At 40.8% G+C, this 19,588-nt stretch overlaps 1 protein-coding gene across 3 annotated transcripts in view; it reads left to right on the top strand.

Moving 5' to 3' along the window:
• Nucleotides 1-19,588, top strand: part of RHOBTB1 (Rho related BTB domain containing 1) — a 54,671-nt gene that overhangs the window by 13,853 nt on the left and 21,230 nt on the right. Inside the window, exons 3-5 of one of the 3 annotated variants that reach the window (XM_080402724.1) lie at nt 9,794-9,912; nt 15,261-15,462; nt 15,820-15,923. In XM_080402724.1, coding sequence (XP_080258850.1) covers nt 15,271-15,462; nt 15,820-15,923 — 296 coding nt within the window. In that variant the 5' untranslated portion in view covers nt 9,794-9,912; nt 15,261-15,270. Of the gene's footprint in view, nt 1-3,575; nt 3,983-9,793; nt 9,913-15,260; nt 15,463-15,819; nt 15,924-19,588 lie in introns of those variants that run through there. The other 2 variants (XM_080402725.1, XM_080402723.1) reach the window with 2 other exon arrangements.

Here is a 19,588-nt window from a genome sequence, read left to right as displayed (position 1 = left end):
CACATGTCCTCTGCAATGTCAGATCTGTCCTGTCATCACACACTCAAGCCTGGTCCTGTAACTGTCCATGTTGACTGTTGTCAGTGTGTGTAACTTGTCTTAGGAAACTGCCTTCGTGCTTGGGTGTTACTACCTAAAGCAGAAGGGAAATAATCTCAGTTGTCCTGAATTAAAAGCTTGAGCGGGTCCTCAGAGGGAGCAAGGGGCCACAACACTAGATATTTTTTTTTTTTTTTTTTTAAGCAGGCGTCCGTGATAGACCCTACCTAGACCTCTAGTACCAGGAAGAACCCCATGCTTCCATGGCCTTGAGTGTGTGTGGGTCTGGGATGTAGACTTTCTCAGAAGGCTGGTAAACAGTAACATAAAAACTAAACCCCAGGCTTCCCATGCTTAGATTACCATTCTTCTGCAGATACAGCAGACTTAGATTATGATGGGGTGGTAAGAAGCACTGGCTAGTCCATTTCCTCCTCTTGCAGAAGTTTTGACAAAGAAGCTGAAGTAAGTACATATAGTTCCCTCTTCCTACAGCTCCTGTTATCCTTGACTGGTATTTTCCCAACCTATCTACTCCTGAGCCTTTCTCTGGTGTCTCAGGAGTGCAGAGGATGGAAAGGCCTGAGGGCACTGAGCTTCAGCGTTTCTGAGCTGGTAGACAGTTCCCTAAGGAGTTCTGCTAACACTGCATGTTGGAGCAGCCTCTGAAGTTATACTAGCTCTCCAGATCCAGGAGCAGAAATGTTATTTGTAAATTCAGTTACGTTTTATGTACAACTGATGTTCTCTCCTGATGTTTTTTAATCATCTGAGAAATCTATTCTCAAAAACAAAAGGTTAAATTAGCCCTAGAGTAACAAATAAGATGTTGGAGCATATGGGAATGTACCTTTACATTTTCACTTCCAAATGTGTTTTGTGATTTAGCAAAACAGAAATAATTCTAAGTACAATTCTCCATGGGTGTGAATGCATTTTTAGATTTTTATTTTATTGCGTTTTATCCAGTTTTTCTCCAAGTTGTGTGACAGTGTTTAAAGCACATAATGGAGATGCAATGACGGGGTACTCTTGGCAGGCCATAATCATGTTTTGGAAAGCTGTTTAGACTTGGCAAAAGCAGACTGTAGTTAAATGCTAGCACGGTCCAATGCCATGTCCTTTAGGATTACTCGCAAAGATGGAACTTACTTCCTTCTCCCTTCCTTTAGCTGTTATACTTCCTGAAAACAAACAAAGAAAAAAGAAAAATCCAATGTGGCTACCTGGAATAGTTAAGCATCTAATTGGGTAAAGCTTTACCACTCATAAATTTTTAATGCTTATGCAAAGTCAATGGGAATACTTGCGGTTTATTACTATGCTTTCTTGTATCAGAGCCTAGAAACTGTCAGTTGCTCTACACCTTATTAGAGATCCATTCCAGACACTTGTCAAGGTATGTCACTCAAGTTTATGGTCAAAACTCAATTGTTTGTTGAAAAGTTTGGGAAAATGTAAATACAATGCAATAGGAATATGTGTCAGAGAACAGAGAGCTTCTGACTGTCCTGGGGTTTTATTTTATACTTTTCTGGAAAAGCTGCAGTCTGAATTTTGTAAGAAGTTACACATTTGTGGTGGGAAGGCACTAAATAGTAAAAGTTGCTGTAGACGGTCATTAAAATGGAAACTACATAGTAGCATGTAGCTGTTTCCACAGCTGCAGAGGCCTCCAGGCTCTGGGTACCCTTTGATGAAACAGAAAAAAAGAGAAACTTGAAACCTTTTCTTTATCCTCATCAAAAGCTAAGCCTTGTTTCTCTTTTTCCCATTTTAACCACCTGACTAATCTTTCTTGTTGCTAAATTTACTGTTGTGCACTAAAAATAACACTTCTCCCTTCTTCCTGCCCTATTCCTTTACTCCTGTAGAAAAGCTCTGTAACAAGCTTGCAAGCAGATCTAAAAGTCTTGGAGTTTTGGGTTTGGTTTGGTTTGGTTTTTTTGTGTTTTGGTGTTGGGTTTTGTTTTGGTTTAGTTTTTATTGTAGTCCAATACTTCTTGAGTTTGTATCAGAGCATGTCTGGTTGCTTTATACCAGTTTTCTGCCACGTGATGCTAATTTACCTTTTCTGACAACAACATTCACTCAGTTTGCATCAGTGATAGTCTGGGTATGTTTAAATAGTGACATGGGGTTCCAGCTCTGTCATTTGTCTTCAGAAAGTGACCATTTAGACTGTAGAAAAAAGGTACCAATAAGGAATTAAGACCTGCCATACTGAAACAGTCCAATAAAAGGAATACCCTTTCTATCACTCTGACACTTTTTTATCACCTTGCTTTGCTCAGCCCTCTGAACCAAGTGGGATGAACCTGGGCCCTATTGCTTTCCTAAAAGTCATATGTCCTAGAAACAGGTGAATACACAGGGATTGTTGTTCTGGCATAGAATGAAAATTTTTAGCCCTTTTTTTGTGGAAGAAACAGTAGTTCATGTAGAGCTTGAAACTTAAAAAATAGAAGGTAATTACACTATAAATTTTAAATCTGTTGACATCTTTTTTTACTTTTTGTTGCCTGCATTACCAATTTGATATTTCTTTGATTGCAAGCAGATGCTGAGAGGTTTTTTTCAGTTTCTAATCCATTTGTCTTTACCTTCCAAACTCTGTGCAGTTAGGAAAGTAACAATATTTGCAGTGATGCACGTTGTTCTTCTGCACCCAGTTGGCCTCCTGTGATACAAAGTCGCAATCTGTAATTTGCTCTGACATAGATGTACTCAATTGAAAATTGTTTCAGTCTGACCTGGTTAATGTAAATTTGGCTTCTGGGTATTTCAAAAATGTAAGTAATTGACTATAACCAAATGCAGTTGGATGCTGTTAACCTGTTACTGGAAGTGGTGTTTTTGGAACAACTTTATAACATGCTTTCCAAAAAATGACTGTAGTATTGCTGCAAGACTGTGCAATGTGTGAGTCCGGGTAGCTGTAAGAGAATATTTTCTTTCCAACAGTCACAACGATGTCAAAAATGTTCCCAAGCTGCAGCAGTTGTGCCTGTGCCCCTCAATGGTGATTTACATTTTTGTTGGTGGCAAGTGGGGAACTGAAGAGCTGGAGAGCAGTGTTTTAGCAGGGAGCCTGGGCTGAGCTGTGAGTGCTGCCTCCAGCTGTCTTCACTAGCTAGAAAAATCCAAGCCTAGACTGTCAGCTTAAGAGAAGGAGGGTTGTGGTTTAATTGTGCGCGTCTGTTTTACACGAAGGGTTCAAATATTAGTGAAAACAGAAGTCACTTCAGAGCATAACAGCAGCACCTGCACTAAGAAATTGCGCACCCAACGCAGGGGGTTATCCAGGGATGCCGTCGGGACCTTTGCACTGTTTATGGGTGTGCAGTATGTATGGAGTGTACCTATACAGGTGAGTTTATTGTTGGCCAGTGTCGTGCCGGGCCCGCTCCCCTGCGAGGCGGGGGCAGAGCCGCGCAGCGGGCCAGCGCCGGGCCGGAGGGGGGGGGGGGGGGGGGGCGGCGCCGCGCCGCGCAGCCGGCCCCGCTTGCGCGCTGTGTGCGCGGCGGGCCAGCGCCGCCGGACGGGCCGGGATGGGCCGGGCCGGGCCGGGATGGGCCGAGGCGGCGGGCGCGGCGCCAGCCGCCGCCCCTTTACGCGCGGCCCCGGTTTCATGAATGAAATCCAATCCCCGCGCTAAAAATAGCACGCGGGGCTGCCGACGTCACAGCGCGCGGCTCCTGCCGGCGGTGCCCTGCCCGGCCGCCCGAGTCAGCGCCGTGGGCCGGGCCGGGCCGGGCGGGCAGAGCGCCGGCGGCATGCTGCCCGCCTGCCGAGCCGGGCCGGCTGCTGGCGCTGCCCCGCCGCTGTAAGGAGCAGCGGGAAAGGGGCGCGGCGGCGGCTGTCACCCCCTTCCCGTCCCGCCGGGGCCGGGGGGCCAGCCCCGCTGCGAGCACGCCGGCTGCCGGGCGTCCCGCCCTCCCGGGTAGGTCCCGCGTGGCCCGGGCGCGATCGTCCTCCCACCCTCCGGCGCAGCCTCCGCGGCTGCGTGTGCAGGGCCGGGTCGGGCTGGCAGCCAGCGGCTCCCCAGGGCGCGGGTGGCAGCGCCCGGCACGTCCCGTCTGCCCGTCGGGGCGCGCCCGGCTGGTCGGGGGAGAGGAGACGGGCTCCCGGGGCCGGGACCGGCAGAGCCCTCGCTGAGGCGGAGCTGCCCGGCTTCCTCTGGCAGCGAGGCCACACGGTGCAGGGCACAAATAGCGGGTACGGTGTGTGTGGGAACCAGAAACCTCCTGGCGCTTGGTGCTTCAGTGTCCTTTACGAAAAACCTGAAGGATTTCTCTTTCTCCCTGTTTCTCCCGCAGCTTTTCTGCGCGCTGTGGCGGTGGAGTCTGTTGTGGGTTGCTGTGACAACAGCAGGAGGCGGCTGGGGGGTCTTCCAGCGCACAGATTGTCAGGTGTTTGTGTCGGGACCTGTTTGGGGGCCCTAGAAAGGGGCTGTAGAGACAGGCGTTAGTGGACTTTAATTTCTGCAGTCAGCCTTCAGTGGGTGTTGTAGCAACCAACGTCGAGAGGAAAGAGAAATCAGTCACCAGACGGACTGAGGCAGACCAGCCCAAGAGCTCCCAGCTGCCTTCTCTTGGTCAAGGCGCTGCTCAGACTTCTCAAGGCAGCAATATACTTGTTTAATAAATGATAATAATAAAAGAAAGCCCTTGAAACTCTGCATATGGTCACAGCGAGAGCAAGGAAATGATGCCAGAATATTCTCAATGACTTTGTTCATCCTCAGTTTGTGTACTATTTCAGGACACACCGCTGATTCAAAGCCAAATGTTCAGCTTGATCTGTAATAGAAGCTGAGGTGGAAATTTGTTCAGTGTGCTTGAGGCGAGTTCTTAAGCTGCTGGTCTTTCTAGGCAAAAATAAAACACGTGGGGAGAAAAACACCATTGTTAGGACTATGTTTAAAGAGTTGCCATGTGAGTGCTCAGTGTCAGTAGCAATTGAACAGCACATATCTCTGTACAGGCTGTATTTATTTGCATTTCAGGACAAGGAGTCACAGTACGTGGAAACAGAACAGACTTATTTATTTTCAATAGTTTTCTAAGATCCTCTCCCATTAGGTTACGCTTTTCTTTTATATACATATTGGATTTATATGCCTGATTCTGTGTCTAAGGTATACAATGTATCTATATGCTATTAACAGGGGGAAATAACTTGGTAGGTTTGATATTTGTGCTGGAGTTCTTTGTCAAAGTGACATAATACTTAAGGAGCATAAGATCTGGGGCAGGCTCAGAGGTGTAGAAGTATTTTTATCCAAGAAGAAATAAACAATTCTTAGCTCTGGGGAGCTTTCTAAAATTCCCGCCCTTTTAAAACTCCAAGCTTCACAAATCCTGTAGAGCATTAGGCTGAGATGAAGCCCTGATCACTTGACTAGTAAATCCTGATGTTTGATTCTTCGCTAATACATTTTATTCACTGGAAAAATGCGTAAGTTCTGCATCCAGATGTTGCCCTGTGCTGAAGGAGATGAAAGGACAGAGAAGCCTTGAAGTAGAAAAGGAGCAACAGGTGTTTAACTTGCTTCTCCCTTACTCCCATGTGTCCTGCTAGAAGAGTACACAAACGTAGAATGAAGTATGTGCTTGGGAGGGAGGGAAAGGAAAGGCTGAGAAGCCCTTGCTGCGTACAGCAGATTTGCAGAGCAGCTCATAGCAAGACTAGGCAGACTGGTGTGAATGCCCCCTTGGATCACTGATTGATTTTCCATAAAAGCACAAAATCTTGTGCTGACGGAGTGAATGGTGGCACAGTGTGTGAGCTGGAATTGGTGCGGCCTGCAGTATGTGTGGTGATAGTTAGGCCCTTTGTTACTGAAGGTAGGTTTGTGCAATAAAAATATGGATTCCCTTTGGTTCCCATCCTACACCATTCTGCTTTTCTGTTCCTTCCTTTCTGTCTGACATGAGAGACACAAGATGGCATTTCTTTCTCCTTTTTAATTTTTTTTTCTTTGCAAATGAGTCTCTTTGTGGCACTAGACGTTACAAGTAAACTCCACATCTAATTGCCTTCTACACAATTCAGTTAATGTTGCTGAATTTGCATTTGAGACATAAATGCAGAACTTGACCCAAGATCTGAAAGTAGCATTTATCTGAGGTCTGCCACCCTGAAGTATTTACTATTCCAGTCAGTGTTTAGGTCTTTGGGGTTTTTTTACCTGCTGTCATTATGAGGTCTCACTCTCCTTGTAATGATCCACATGCGGGAGTGAATAAAATCACATATAGTATCTTTCTAACATTGCTGATTAACAAAGAGGAGAATGCATGAGAAATGTCACATAAAGTTCAAGAAACAAGAGCCTGATTCTGTCTTTTGGAAGGAAAACAAGAACAGAAAGTGAATTCAACAGCTCTCTGTGCTAGAAGGTCACTAGTGTCTTTGGAATATTTTTCTTTGTAGCTCTAGTAAAACTTGATAAATATTTTCCCCACAGAAATCAGCAAAATTTGGGACAATGCCTCATTTGGTGGTTATTGTTTGGTTTTTTCCTTCTGTACTGTTGGGAGCACTGCTCAGAATAATGTCCTTACAAAACAGAGCATACAATGTCAACACCTATCTGTATAAATGTGTAAAATCAGTAACAACCTATGCCAGTTCAGTAGTTCAATGCTGTACAAACTTCTGATGCTTTTAATTACATAAGAGTCAAATCAGGGATTTCATGGAGTTTATTACCATGAAATCCAGTAGTGTTGAATCAGGCTTTTCCAGTGATCCTTCCCCCTTTAATCTCAGATTTTATGTGTTATCCCAAATACTCTTGAGCATCGCAGTCACTAAGGATTCAGCTGCAACTTTGCCCCAGTTATGCTGTTCCAAATAACAAACCAGGAGTCAGAGCATCTGATGATGTGTCTACATTAGCGGGTCATGTGATGCAGTAGCAGGGGACCTGGGGATGAAAAAGTTGGTGCTGGGGACCCAGTGTCCACACTGCACATGTTTCGGGGGCAAAGGGTGTTCAGATTACCTTTAAATCTGGTCCTATGGACTGAATGTTTGCTCATTACTAGTGGGTGGCACATCTTTCGCTTCAGATTTGTCTGAAAGGAGTTCAGTTTGTGCACTCTGTGGCTGCACCTGATGTGAACCAAAGCATGAGATATTTGCTTCAAAAATGTGTTCTTGATCTGAACTAAAATACCAGTAGAGGTACACCATTAATCTGCCTCTGCAGTGTAATCTTTTGTTGCAGAAGGAGGTCTAATCTAAGGACTCAATGCACAATGGCATTTTATGGGTGGCTGCTTTATAAAAAGTACCAGCTGTTTGGTGATGGTTATCACCATCAACGGGTATTTACTGTTCTTCAGCTGCTTGGTTCTCAGCCACTTTTATTAATGTCAGCCACAGTTAATTTCAGTTTGTGATGATATGAGAGATTATGACCCACAGCAACGCCAGATCTTGGTCACTGCCCAGTCCCCTGCGCCTGCTGTGGTCATCTCTGGTAAATGGAAAGAACAGCCAGTTGTATCTGGTAATCCTAACAAAATGCATCTGCAAAGGCAAAATGTGAGCTTTAAATCAGTCATGTACCAGCAGTGGGTTATTTCCCTCTTTCTTGAGGTGGGTCCAGTGTGGTCAGCCTTCCTCACATTTCTCTGCACAGCAAGAAAGAAGAAACAGAAGGAGGCGCAAGGGACTGCCCTGTGTTGTGGCTGGTTCTTGAGGTAGACTGAAAATTTGGTGAAGGGAGGGGTGGCAGTGTTGCAGGCTCTCTCCCCGTATAGAAAACATCACAGATTCTCACCCACAAGATCTGAAGTAGTTAGATGTCCTTCACCTGCTGTATAGATCAATTTCTAGAGAGATGATCTCATAACAAAGGATATTGCAAGGCATGCCACAAAAAAAAAAAGATCAAAATAATATGTGAGCTGCTCAACATAATTAGTAATTAGCTTGTTGATTTCTGCCAATCAGGTCTTCCAGAACTTGTCAGAAAATTGACATTGTTCATGTCTAATGCTGAGCTTTGCATTTGGATCTCTATGTGGTCTGACAGACTGTGTATAACACAAAGACAGGTCCTTGTGGACTGCACATTTTCAGGAGGCTCAAAAGAATCAGCTCAAGCTCAGCTATTGAGCTTCAGGGCAGCCTGTTTTATACAGTAATGTGGGAAGAATTTGTGTTTTACTAGTATCTCTGACTTTTGGTCATTTAAGAAAGTGCTCATTCTTAGTGATCAAAAGATGTGTCATCGCAGAGGTAGGTTGGGCTTGATGAAGGGTCCTAATTAGTCTTTAGAAACAAACAAATCTGGAGTCAAGCAGGGCGAGAAAGAGCAGGCTGACAGGCTTCTGATACTACAAGCCATGAATTATTGTTATTCTATCTCTACAGTTTCTAAAAAGGTTGTAGTAATGATTTGACTGAGAAGTTTTCTAGGTAAACAGAGAGGTGTCTGTTCTGTCTTCAACATTACATCTTCCTTAGAGGCAGCTCCTTTCATTTCTGTGTGTGGCCATGGTCAATTTTTTGCTGCCTTTTAAGCTTTAGGGATAGAGTAAGGATTATGGCAGCTGAATGGAGGCTTCCAAGAACTTCTTTCTTCCAGCAGGGAATACAAAGTAAGGGGCAGGAACCAGGATTAAATCCCATGCTTGTTGGCCAAAAACTGTAATGAAACAAGCTGGTTCAGGTTAAACCAAGTGGAGTCTGTCTTGATGACATCCTCAGTACTTGTGTTCTCCACCTGTATGAAATTTTAGCAGCGTTCTGTGGGATTTATTTTTTGTTGATACTGGCTCTAAGCTGGAACACCACAACTATCCCAAAACAACTGAAAAAGGGTAGAAACAGGTTCTGCCCTAGTGGAAGATAAAGGCATTCCAGCTGACCTGCGCTTTCCTTTTGTGAACAGCACCAGTCAGGTTTCTCTCATTTATCAACTCCTGTAGTGGAGCAACATTTAAGTCAGCTACCCTTCTCTTTCTATCCATGGTAGATCCAAGAGTCTAATGTTTGATATCAGGTTATTTTTAGAACATAAGGGCTTTTTTCGATTCCCAGTTGTTGGCTGTATCTGTTGTCTTCTGTTGATGGGCTAGGTAGGGCAAGTAGTTGATAAATTACAGGGTTAATGTTTAATTTCTTCCTCCCATGTCAGTTCCTTCAGTCTTTCCATGTAAACTGCCAGTACTTCACATAATGGCAACAAGGCAATGCCTCTTCATCCTGGATGAGAATCCACCCTGATATGCATCATGCCCGTCTTTGTACCCCAGTGACCTAGTGAGTCTTATTACCCTTTGTCACCGTCTGGTTCTTTGATGCTGGCAAGGAACAGTTTTTCTTTTTAAAGCAATCTCCCCATTGGCCCTTCTGTAATTTAATAAAATATTAGTATTCATTTATACCTTGTAAAAAATGTTTTGTGATGGTCTTTCAAGCAGCTGGTATAGTTTATCTGTTACTTGATACCATGTTGTGATTTATTTCACCAATATACTTGGTGGGGCCCTAAATTAATTGATTAAATTGAGCCAATCACTAAATAGCCTTTTGGCCCTTAACCTTTCCCCAAATCAGAGCTACCTGTGAATTCTGTGCTCTTGCACAAATGAACAGTAAGTCCTCCTGCTTTTTCCCCTGACATGTATGTGTTAATCCATTAAGATTCTGAAGCAACACATGGCAGGTTATATATTGAGAATGAACATTTCACACGCTTGTTCTGGCTCATGTGCTCTTTGGTCCTTGCCAGCATGCTGGTGCCTTGGGATTCTGCAGTGTGAGATAGTGACTTCAGTGCCTGAAGAATTTTGCATCTCCTTTTCCAGTTACCATGGTTGCAAGCAGTAATTTTGCAACTTGGGGATAGAGGTAAGAGCATTGTGTAGTCTTGTAAAATTTTTTATACTCCTTTTGATATGGTATTGTGTAATGGCCCTCTGAAGGAGTGACTGCAAAACTATACTCAAAAATACATCTCCAGCATAGATTGAAAAGTAGAGTACCTACAAATGCTCTTTCATATAGTTTCAAAAGAGTGTGTTTTTCAGGGGTAAATGTTGATAGTCTTACTACCTTACTGGTAGCCTGAGTTTTTCAAATAATTCCCACTCACGCCATTCGTATTAAGCGGTGGTGGATTTTGGTGTGTCTTTTCATTAGATTCCTTTAATACAATTGTGATGCAATTGTGGTTGGCCGGTGTTTTTTTTTGAGGAACTTCCTGGTTTGCATGTTTGGTCAGATTACCTGAGAGAGGTTGGAATTTTTTTTTTTTTTTTCCCATGGAATAACTTAAACTTTGCTGAGCAGTCAAGGTTCTTACATCTTATCACTCTGAACCTTCAGCTGAAGAGTTTGCTCTTAACACAAGAACTAAGTAGCATGCTTGTTTTCATGCTAAGAGCTGCTATCTCCGTCTTACTGATGTGTTTAAGTACTGAGCTAAGAAGTAAACGCCTACAGGATCATTCCATAATCAGTGATTAATGTAGACGCTCTTAGTGATTTGCTTGTGGTGTTTTGTTGAAAAGGGTTAATAATTAGGTACTGCTCTTTGAAAAAAAACTCAGTTATATTTTCTATATGTTAAATGATGATTTTAAATATCTGAACATTTTCTGAAATTTCTGAAAGAAAAAATACCTGAAAATGAGCAGTTAGCTGCATAGGCTGTGAGATCCATGGGGGTGGATTCTTGAATCGTGCACAGGGATCCACTTTCTTTCCAGCAGAGAAAAATGCAATTATAGCTTTAAATATCTTAAACTGCATTCTTAAAACATGACGAGTTCATGGTTAGGATCTGGTTATCTTTTGTGTGTGAGTACACCTACATTAATACATAGAGTGAGAGATTGTGTGTGTCTATTGTGTTTAATCTGTGTACCAGTGGACTAGATAATCAAGTGATATGCTTCATCTACAGATCTTTTGAAAAATTTCTTTAGAAAGGCAGTGTTTCATTACAGAGGCTGACTAGCCAGAAGGATCTGCATGCTGTAGCAACCACAACTGTTTTTTAGTGATAATAATAACAACTCGTTCAGCAATGAGGGAAAGCTAAACAAAAGCCAAGCACCCTACAACAATCTGAGGTGAAACAGCAGAGAAAGAAATCAGTGACCGTAATCATCTGCAAGCCATGGTTCAGAACAGTAACCTTATGCTTTTCTGAAAATAAATCAGCTTTATTTGGAATAGTTCTTTTCTGCTAGTCAAGTGAATTAGTTAAATTACTTTATCTTAGATCTTGAGTCTACTCACATCACCTGATTTTTGGCTGCCTCTGGCTCCTCTTCATCTGCAAACAATCACAGGTCACAAGGTAAAAATAGAAACATCCTAAGAGATTTTTGAGATCCTGTGTTATTCTTGCAGGTGGCTTTTTTTCATTTCCATCCATCTGCTCACCTTTCTTTAGAACTGGATTAAGCAGCTGAATCTTTCACGGCTTTCTTTTGGGAACAGCCATATTCGATCAGATCGTTCCCCCAGTAGGTTTCTCGATGCTCATCATTTGATGGCCTTTCTGTCTTTCTCTGGCTTTTTTTGAGTGTCCTCTCTGAGACTGGTCCTACTTTCAGTAACTTTCCTTTTTACCCTAGTCTGTTTTGTTGGTAAACTAAACTGTTGTAGGTTGGTTTTAGCAAGTTTTTCATTGCCCTTGGAATTCTACGCTGTGTTTTTTGAATTAAGTTTTTATATACACTGGTTTGGTCTTGTTTAAGCAGTTTTGTTTCAGTTGCAGTTGGTCTTCCCAGATGTCACTAGGCTTGCAGAGCTCAAATCTAGATTATTATGTTTTTCAATTTATGTTTTGTAAATACATGTTTAGCATTTTTAATCAGTGTGATTGTACAAAAGGTTTAGCACAAGCTTAACCTAGAGGCTACCTTAAAAAAACTAACTGTAGCTGTATTTTTTAGAACTTGTACATATTTCAGAAGGCTTCTGGCTACATTTGTAAGCATTTAATTCACATGTTTTGCTAATTTTTATACTGTAATTTGTTGTTAGCATCTTTTTTTATTTGGGGTGTCCAAATATCTGTCCAGGATTCCATCTGCAAGCCTCTTCAGGAGCTATTTCTGTTTTAATCCCTTTCTGAAAACTAGTGAACATTAAAATGATCTGCATTTTTAATACATAGATACTCTCTATATACTGGAGTGCATTTAAGAACTTTCTGTAACATAACCACAAAGCTCTAGTTTTGTTTTTATTCCCAGTTTATTTTAATCTCTGTCCTGTGCAGTATTGAGTCACACTAGAAGTATCTTCATTAGACTGCCATTGATCTGCATCAGGGCATTTGGGTATGCTGTGTCTGAGTTCTGTGATAATTTTGCCTTAATTTAGTAAGTATATTGAAAATCTAAAAAAAATAGTAATTTCAAAATTTTATTTTCATGTGTTCCTCTTCTAGGATTCTCAATAATCACATTGATTTCTCCTGTTAGTTTTATTTAGATTTTCCTATTAATTTTAAACTAGCTTTCTTATCCTCTTGGAAATTGGAAAATAAAAAAAATCTGGAAAAGATTCCAGACTCTGTACTTAATACGTGTTTTGTGACTGACTGAAGTGCATTCTTGCAGGACTACCATTTAAGAACTTTTGAAGAATTTTTACATCAGATTGTTACATAAAACCTCAGCTAATCTGTGTAACAGCATTTTAATGGAATATTGGGTTGTAAGAAAAATTGGTTTGGCATCTCTCTGCTTGGTAGTTTAAAATCGACCAGACACACTGGCTAGCCACACTCCTTCATTTTGTTTTCCAGCCTTGTAAACATTTCCACATTCCATCTGTGATGTCTAGTCCATGCATGAATAAAATATGAAGTAATTTAATACCACGTATTATGTCAGGGGGTTGCTGTTTATTCTCAGACTTGAAATGAAACTTTTTTTAGATCACATACTGAAACCTCTTGAGTTCTTGCTACTCATTCAGAGTTCTGCCTTTAGGCCATGGTGTACAAATATGTCTCATTGTAATGTGGAAAAAAACACATTGGTTTTGTACTTTTATTTATATTGTGACTGTATTCTGGGAAAGGATGTGGAGGAGAAGAGAGGACGTAGCTTTCATTTCTCTTCCTGCATTTGGACTCATGGAGATGGTACAGGGCTCATGGGCCATCCCAGGAATCAGCCTTGTGGGAGCTTGGGTCCAACAGGTAGCTGTGATTGGATTGCAGACAGATAACTGGAAGTCTCTGTAGTCGTTTACCTCAAGACCAGCAACCTTTCAGGATGCAGGTTGCAACTCAGATAAAGGGATAAAGGCAGTATCTTAATAGCTTTGTTTCCTTATCAGCTAAAACCTCTGTGCCAACACAGCAGGTTGGTGTCACAAGGCCATTAAGGTTTACATGCAGTAGATACTGTGCATGTATGTTTGAAGCCATGTTATTTGCTCTACATCTGGCAGATTGCAAAGCTCTAGTTGTGCAACCACGTACTTGTGCCAGGATGAAGAGTTTCTGGGCCTATGGTTCAGTCCAGTGTTGGACAACTCTAAAATGTACTCTTGCATGCTAGACTGTGCTGTAGCATTTCTAGAAGCATTCAATGTCTGTGAAAACATTGACATAGTGTGTCAGTAGTCAGTAGTGACATTGTGTGTCACACAGTATAGTGTGACACAGTAGCGGCATAAACTTACCCTTGCACCTTACTGTCTATGTGGTCCCTAACTCCTCCCGTCCACACATAAATAAAAATCATAGCAGTACCTTAACCGTTATAGCTATTAGCATGCAGTCCTTGCTCAAAATTTTATCTAAATGGGTAACTTTTAATACTAACACTGATTTTTGTTTCTTGCCTTACATCGCTTTAAAGAAAGAATGCAGTTAAAATGAGTATTTGGCTAAAACAGAGTGATTACTAAGCATGTTTTTTCTTAAATCAGAACATAGGCCTCTGACAGTGAAAAACGGACACTAAAACAGCTTGTATCTATTATCTTAATTAGCCTGACTGTTAATATGTATTCTATATTTATGTGCGAATGAGATGTGAATATTAAAAAAGGTATTAAACCAAATAATTTGGTTTCTTTATCTGTAGTGCTTTCTCCTCAGGAAAAAGGACACCATCACTCCAGATGATGACCTGTGTTTTGTCAATTACATTGCGAAGTGTCCTTGCTGAAGTAATTATTAGGCAAGCCTTCCTGAACTTGTTTGTGCCTTGTGTTTTCCCTTTTCTCCCTCTTTGATTACAGTTTTCTGGCAAACACCAGATTGCTCAGCAGACCACTAGGCATTAGAAAACCAAAATCAAATTATGATCCCACATTCCTCTTTATGAAAATACCACATTGCTTTATATGAAAATTACAGACTAGTAAACATGCAGGAGTTGTTTTTAGTTTTCCAAATATCTGTTTTTCCAGCCTACTTTTGTATCCAGACATTTTTTCAAGACGTTGCCATAGAAGATTTAAGTAAATATTTTTCAATAATAACTTTCCAAGAGGATAGTATCTTCAAAAATCTCCTTCTTTTCACTTTCCATTGTCATGTGGGAAATAATTTGTAGGTATAGATAAGTATATTTACAAGCTCCTACTGGGCTGTTTTGTTTCATTTTAGTCCACGATCTGTAGAAATTACTCCTTGGAAAATTAAGAGTGTGTGATACGTGCAGGATATAATGGGAGTTGTGGTTTGTAGAGAACAGAATCTCTGGAGTCATCTTACAAGTCAGTTTTATTGTGTGCATATAACTAAAACCATCTGTGTGACTTGCTGTTAGCAATATTTTTTGGACAGCCCTAAATCAAATCCTGAATGGGCAAGATTACAGAAGGCAGGTTTATACTGGTATCCTTCAGGTTAAATGCACTGATGTCCAGTCTTTTTTCCTCCTTGGCATAAAAAGTATTAGCAAGAGGTAAGTTTGTGCTAGTTGTCCTTGTTTCACCAAGATCTAACTTCAGCAAACAGGCTTGTGTTTACAGAAACCAAAGTGAAAATAGCATGTGAACAGCATAGAAGGACTGCGGTCAAAATAGTTGTGTATTTACATAACTGTGTAGTATTTAAAGGGACGGCTAGCTTGCTTTGGTACAGTTTACTACAAGCTTTTCCTTAAGTTAGTTCTCTTCAGACATCTCTGAAGAAGTGGAAGTAGAAGGCTCTGATTTTAAATAGCATTGGTTTTGCACAGCAGTAGAAAACAAGTTTAACTGTCTTGTTACAGTTTTTGATAAATGGACACTGACATGGACTACGAAAGACCCAACGTTGAAACTATCAAGTGTGTCGTGGTTGGAGATAATGCTGTGGGAAAGACTCGTCTAATTTGTGCAAGAGCATGCAATGCAACCTTGACTCAGTATCAGCTGCTGGCAACTCACGTACCAACTGTCTGGGCCATTGATCAGTACCGTGTCTGCCAAGAGGTAAGGACTGCGGGTGTACAAAATACGGAGCACATGCTGTGAGCTTGTACTATTATTTATTGACAAGTCTTTCTTTGTCAGGGTGCAGCAATGAGCTCACAAGTATTTTATGTGTGGTCTCTACTGCAGCCATGGTCTGATATGCCTCTCCCCGAGTCTCTTATTCCAAAGTAATTTTTTTATCAAACCTATTTTTAGCAAGATACATATTCTGCCTGTTTTATGAAATACAGCATTTGCTGAAAACTATATGTGGTAGACTATTGTTCTAGAATGCTTTGGACCTTCTTACAGAACAAATTAGAAACGTACTTGTTTAGTGGAGGGAAAGAGAATGTTATGTGTGTTCTGTTCTAGGTCCTTGAACGCTCAAGAGACGTTGTGGATGAAGTGAGTGTTTCTCTCAGGCTATGGGATACATTTGGGGACCACCACAAAGACAGGCGTTTTGCTTACGGAAGGTAAATTGATCCAAGCAACATTTTAAGTAATATTTCTAGTAAAATTTTCAGACAGAAAAAAATCGCAAATCTTAATATTGAAAAGCAAACACTTAAAAACAATCAAGGGTATTCATATTCCTGCCTACTGCAAAGAGGATTATCTACTGCAAGGATTAAAAAGATATAAATATTTAAAAAGCAGCATAGTTTTACTATGCTACATTTCCTTGAACAGCCTGCTAAGCTCTGTCAACAACTGCTGTCCTATTTCAAACGTTAAAGAACATTCCCCGAAATAAGATTGTAGTTTTACAAAATTGAACATCAGCACTCCCTGCCTGTATAAGCAGCGTATGATATAATTGCCTAACAGGCAACTAACAAGGAGAGATGTTGGGAAATATCATTCTTACTCAATGAAATATTTATTTTATGATAAGCCTGTGATGTTGAATGGGCAGCTAAACCCTTAAGAGCAGAGCCAGTTTCATGAAGGGTGAGGCTTTTCTCTATTTTCTTAAAGCTGAGGAAAGGAAAGGGTTTTCTCCTATAAGTATCAAGAGTCTGCTAGTGAATCAATTAACCCCGGAAATTCTAAAAAAACCAAAACAAAACAGAAAGAAACAAAAAAAATCAATGTAATCTAGATTTTTCCAGCATGTATAATATGACTTCAGCATAGTTTCAACAGGGACTGAAGCCAGTTATAGTCTTTCTGTTTTGTTTAATGATAATTAGATCTGGCTTTGTGGCAGCACGGGCAGCAGAACAGCTTTTGAATACACACATAATGAGAACAGATTACCTGTGTTGGGCAAATACTGAACTGAAGATGGATTTTGGACAGATATTTTCATAACTGACATTTGAGCAAGGTCTCATTCCTTGCACATTTTTCACCTTCTTGAACTTTTTCACATCCTTTTGATACCTGTTTCAGTCACTGCAGATGATCAAACTTCCATAGACAGATATTTTTTCCAGCTAGAAACACCCTTTGGAGAGTGTCTTCTCCAGGTTTGGATTCCATGTTGCCAAAATGTACTGTCACACTGTTTTCTTTCTGTCTGTGCTACCTGATGAAACAAGTTATTTCAAAGGATGACAGTCTTTTCTATTCTCTACCCTTTAGAACTGCTGAAGAGGGATTCCATTGATTGAATCCAGCACTTAAATTTTCACACTGTAAAACTCCGTATGGCTGTTTGTACAAACCCCAGTTTGTACACAGCACTGTATTAGCTGTGTTTTCAGAGTCATGAATTACCCAGAATTTTGTTTTGGGAGCTAAAGTAGCAACACATCTGGGCTACACAACCTGTACCATTTGTAAATAAACTTTGTGAGTGAGGGAAGTTACATTGCCCTTAGTATGTGGTGCTACTTGAGTATGTGAATAGATACTGTTTTGGCAGGATACTACTTTGATAAATATGGCTGTAAACTTAACATTTCCACTAACTGTTCCTCTTTGATGTGTCCTTCTGATATTCTGCAACAGATACTGTGTCACTGAGAAGATTACTAGAGATTAAGAGAACAAAATCAGGCATGTTCTGAACTCTGATCCCACATTTACTAACAGGACTGGAGAGGGGAGAAGCAAGATACTTAGATTCTAATCCTGCAAACGCCAAGGAGGACGTGAATAACTTGAGATCTTGTGGGATTATGCATATAAACACAGTGATTCATTTGTGATGTTAGCAGAACTGAACCTGTGTAGAATCGGGTTTGCTGTACCCTGATTAACTTTAAAATGAGGTTCTGGAAACCTACCGTTCTGTCAGTGTTTTTTCTGCCAGTCTGTTAATGCAGAAAGTAACTGGAAAATCTAAAGAAACTCTTTTATAAATAGAATTCCAGTTGTAAAATTTCCTGATTATGAGCACTGATGAGGTACTTCATTGTTTTGCAAGGTACTAATGTTTCATTTAAAACTATTTGGTATTTCATCTATTTTAGCATTTAAAAAAGAGATTGGAAATCTATGAACTATGAATGTTCACATTTATAGCAAATTATTTTAAATAACCTCTGTACTTTAAACTACAGTCTACTCATAGCTGAGTCAAATCTTGCAGTACAGTAAAAGGCATATTTTATGCCAAACTGCTCAAGGCTACACCTACAAGTGCCCCATGTTTCTGATTGTCTGAAGGATCATATAATAATATAACCCTTTGGCTCCCTTCAGAATTTTTTATGCATATGCCCCTTGTGCAGGGGAAGGCTTATTTCAGCTAAACACTCAGCCAGTACCTCTAATTGTCTGAAATGTGGTGTAACAAGAACCAGTAGGTCGTTAATTCACCTGTTGCTCATTGGAAAAGATTGTTCCATACAGTTTTAGAAAAGTTGCATAAATAGATTATGCTATGGATGACAGGGTGAACAATTAATAGGACTTGCAGCAAAGATCAATCCTTTTTTATTTTTCACAGACAGAAGTGTGAAAGGAGAATGACGAAAAGAATGTGTTTTCCACTATTTTTCTGTGACGCAGAGAAACATATTTGAATGCCACTGAAGGTGGAATAGTTAATGTTTCTACTGCCATCCTTTAAAATGGGAGTATGGAGAGTGAGATGCAGCTTGCGTTCTACTGTGTAGTGTTTAGTTTAATAATCACAGTCCTCCAGGAGCTTTGAGAACAGTTCCTGACAGCTTAAGGGAGAGAGGGGGATGTGGCTGGAAGGACCTGTGGAAATATTTGCTACAGTTTTATAGCATGACATGTTTTTCTTTCCTTAAACTAGAGTGCGTGCTTCAGTTTTGGAAGTATCATGTTCAGTTCAGCTTAGGCATTATGTGATGCCAAGCAGGCATTTGTTGATATTGTCCCACGAGGTTTCATTTGATGCAAAATCCCTCCAAAATATTGCAAAATGACAATCTCTTTGCTATGATTAGCGTATCGATTTCCAGCTCCTAGTAACCTCTTTGTATAATAACAATCTAGTCTCAGTGCTATTGCATTTTCGAAGCCTGCAAATAAGGTGGGAACTTCATAGAAAGCTCAAGTGGTTATTATGTACCAGTTTCCCTGGGAGGTACAAAATTGCATGTGTAAAGACAGGAAAACATCTTAATTTACATTTCAACTTGTCAGGATTTGTTATCCTCTATCCTCCTGTCCAATCTGGTTTTGAATGAGAATGTCAACATATCATCGCATTCGATCTAATTCTAAAAGCAAGATGGGAAAAAGACTGGCCTGCACTTTTTTTTTTCCTTTTGCATCCTTTTCTTTTTTATTTTTTTCAAGTAAACATGTTTGACCACAATTTGATTAATATCCTACGTATCCTGATTTTTTTATACATGCAGCTCTGCTATGTGTAAACATGAGCACCAATCTGCAAAGAGTTAATTCAGTCCCAGTGAAATATTTATTCTCAGTACCATGGATGTGGTTTGTCAGCTAATTCAACCAGGATGATTTATTTACTTGCAACTTAAATATGAGCTGTAGACCAAACAAAATCTGTTCGTACAGCATGGGCAAAACCCAGCTTTTTCCTTGTGCCTTACAAATGTGAATGAGCTTGCTGTGAGACTGCTGGCAGAGCCTCTTAAAATACGCTTAGAGTGTTTCCTCTGCTGTGAATGGATTTCATAAGCCTTGTGGGTGTTGTATGTACACAGACGAACACATGCATTTGTCTTTTTCTGTGTGATTA

This window comes from Falco punctatus (genome assembly GCF_963210335.1).
Source record: "Falco punctatus genome assembly, chromosome: 9".
NCBI classification, from domain to species: domain Eukaryota; kingdom Metazoa; phylum Chordata; class Aves; order Falconiformes; family Falconidae; genus Falco; species Falco punctatus.
This window is presented reverse-complemented; position numbering and strand designations above follow the sequence as displayed.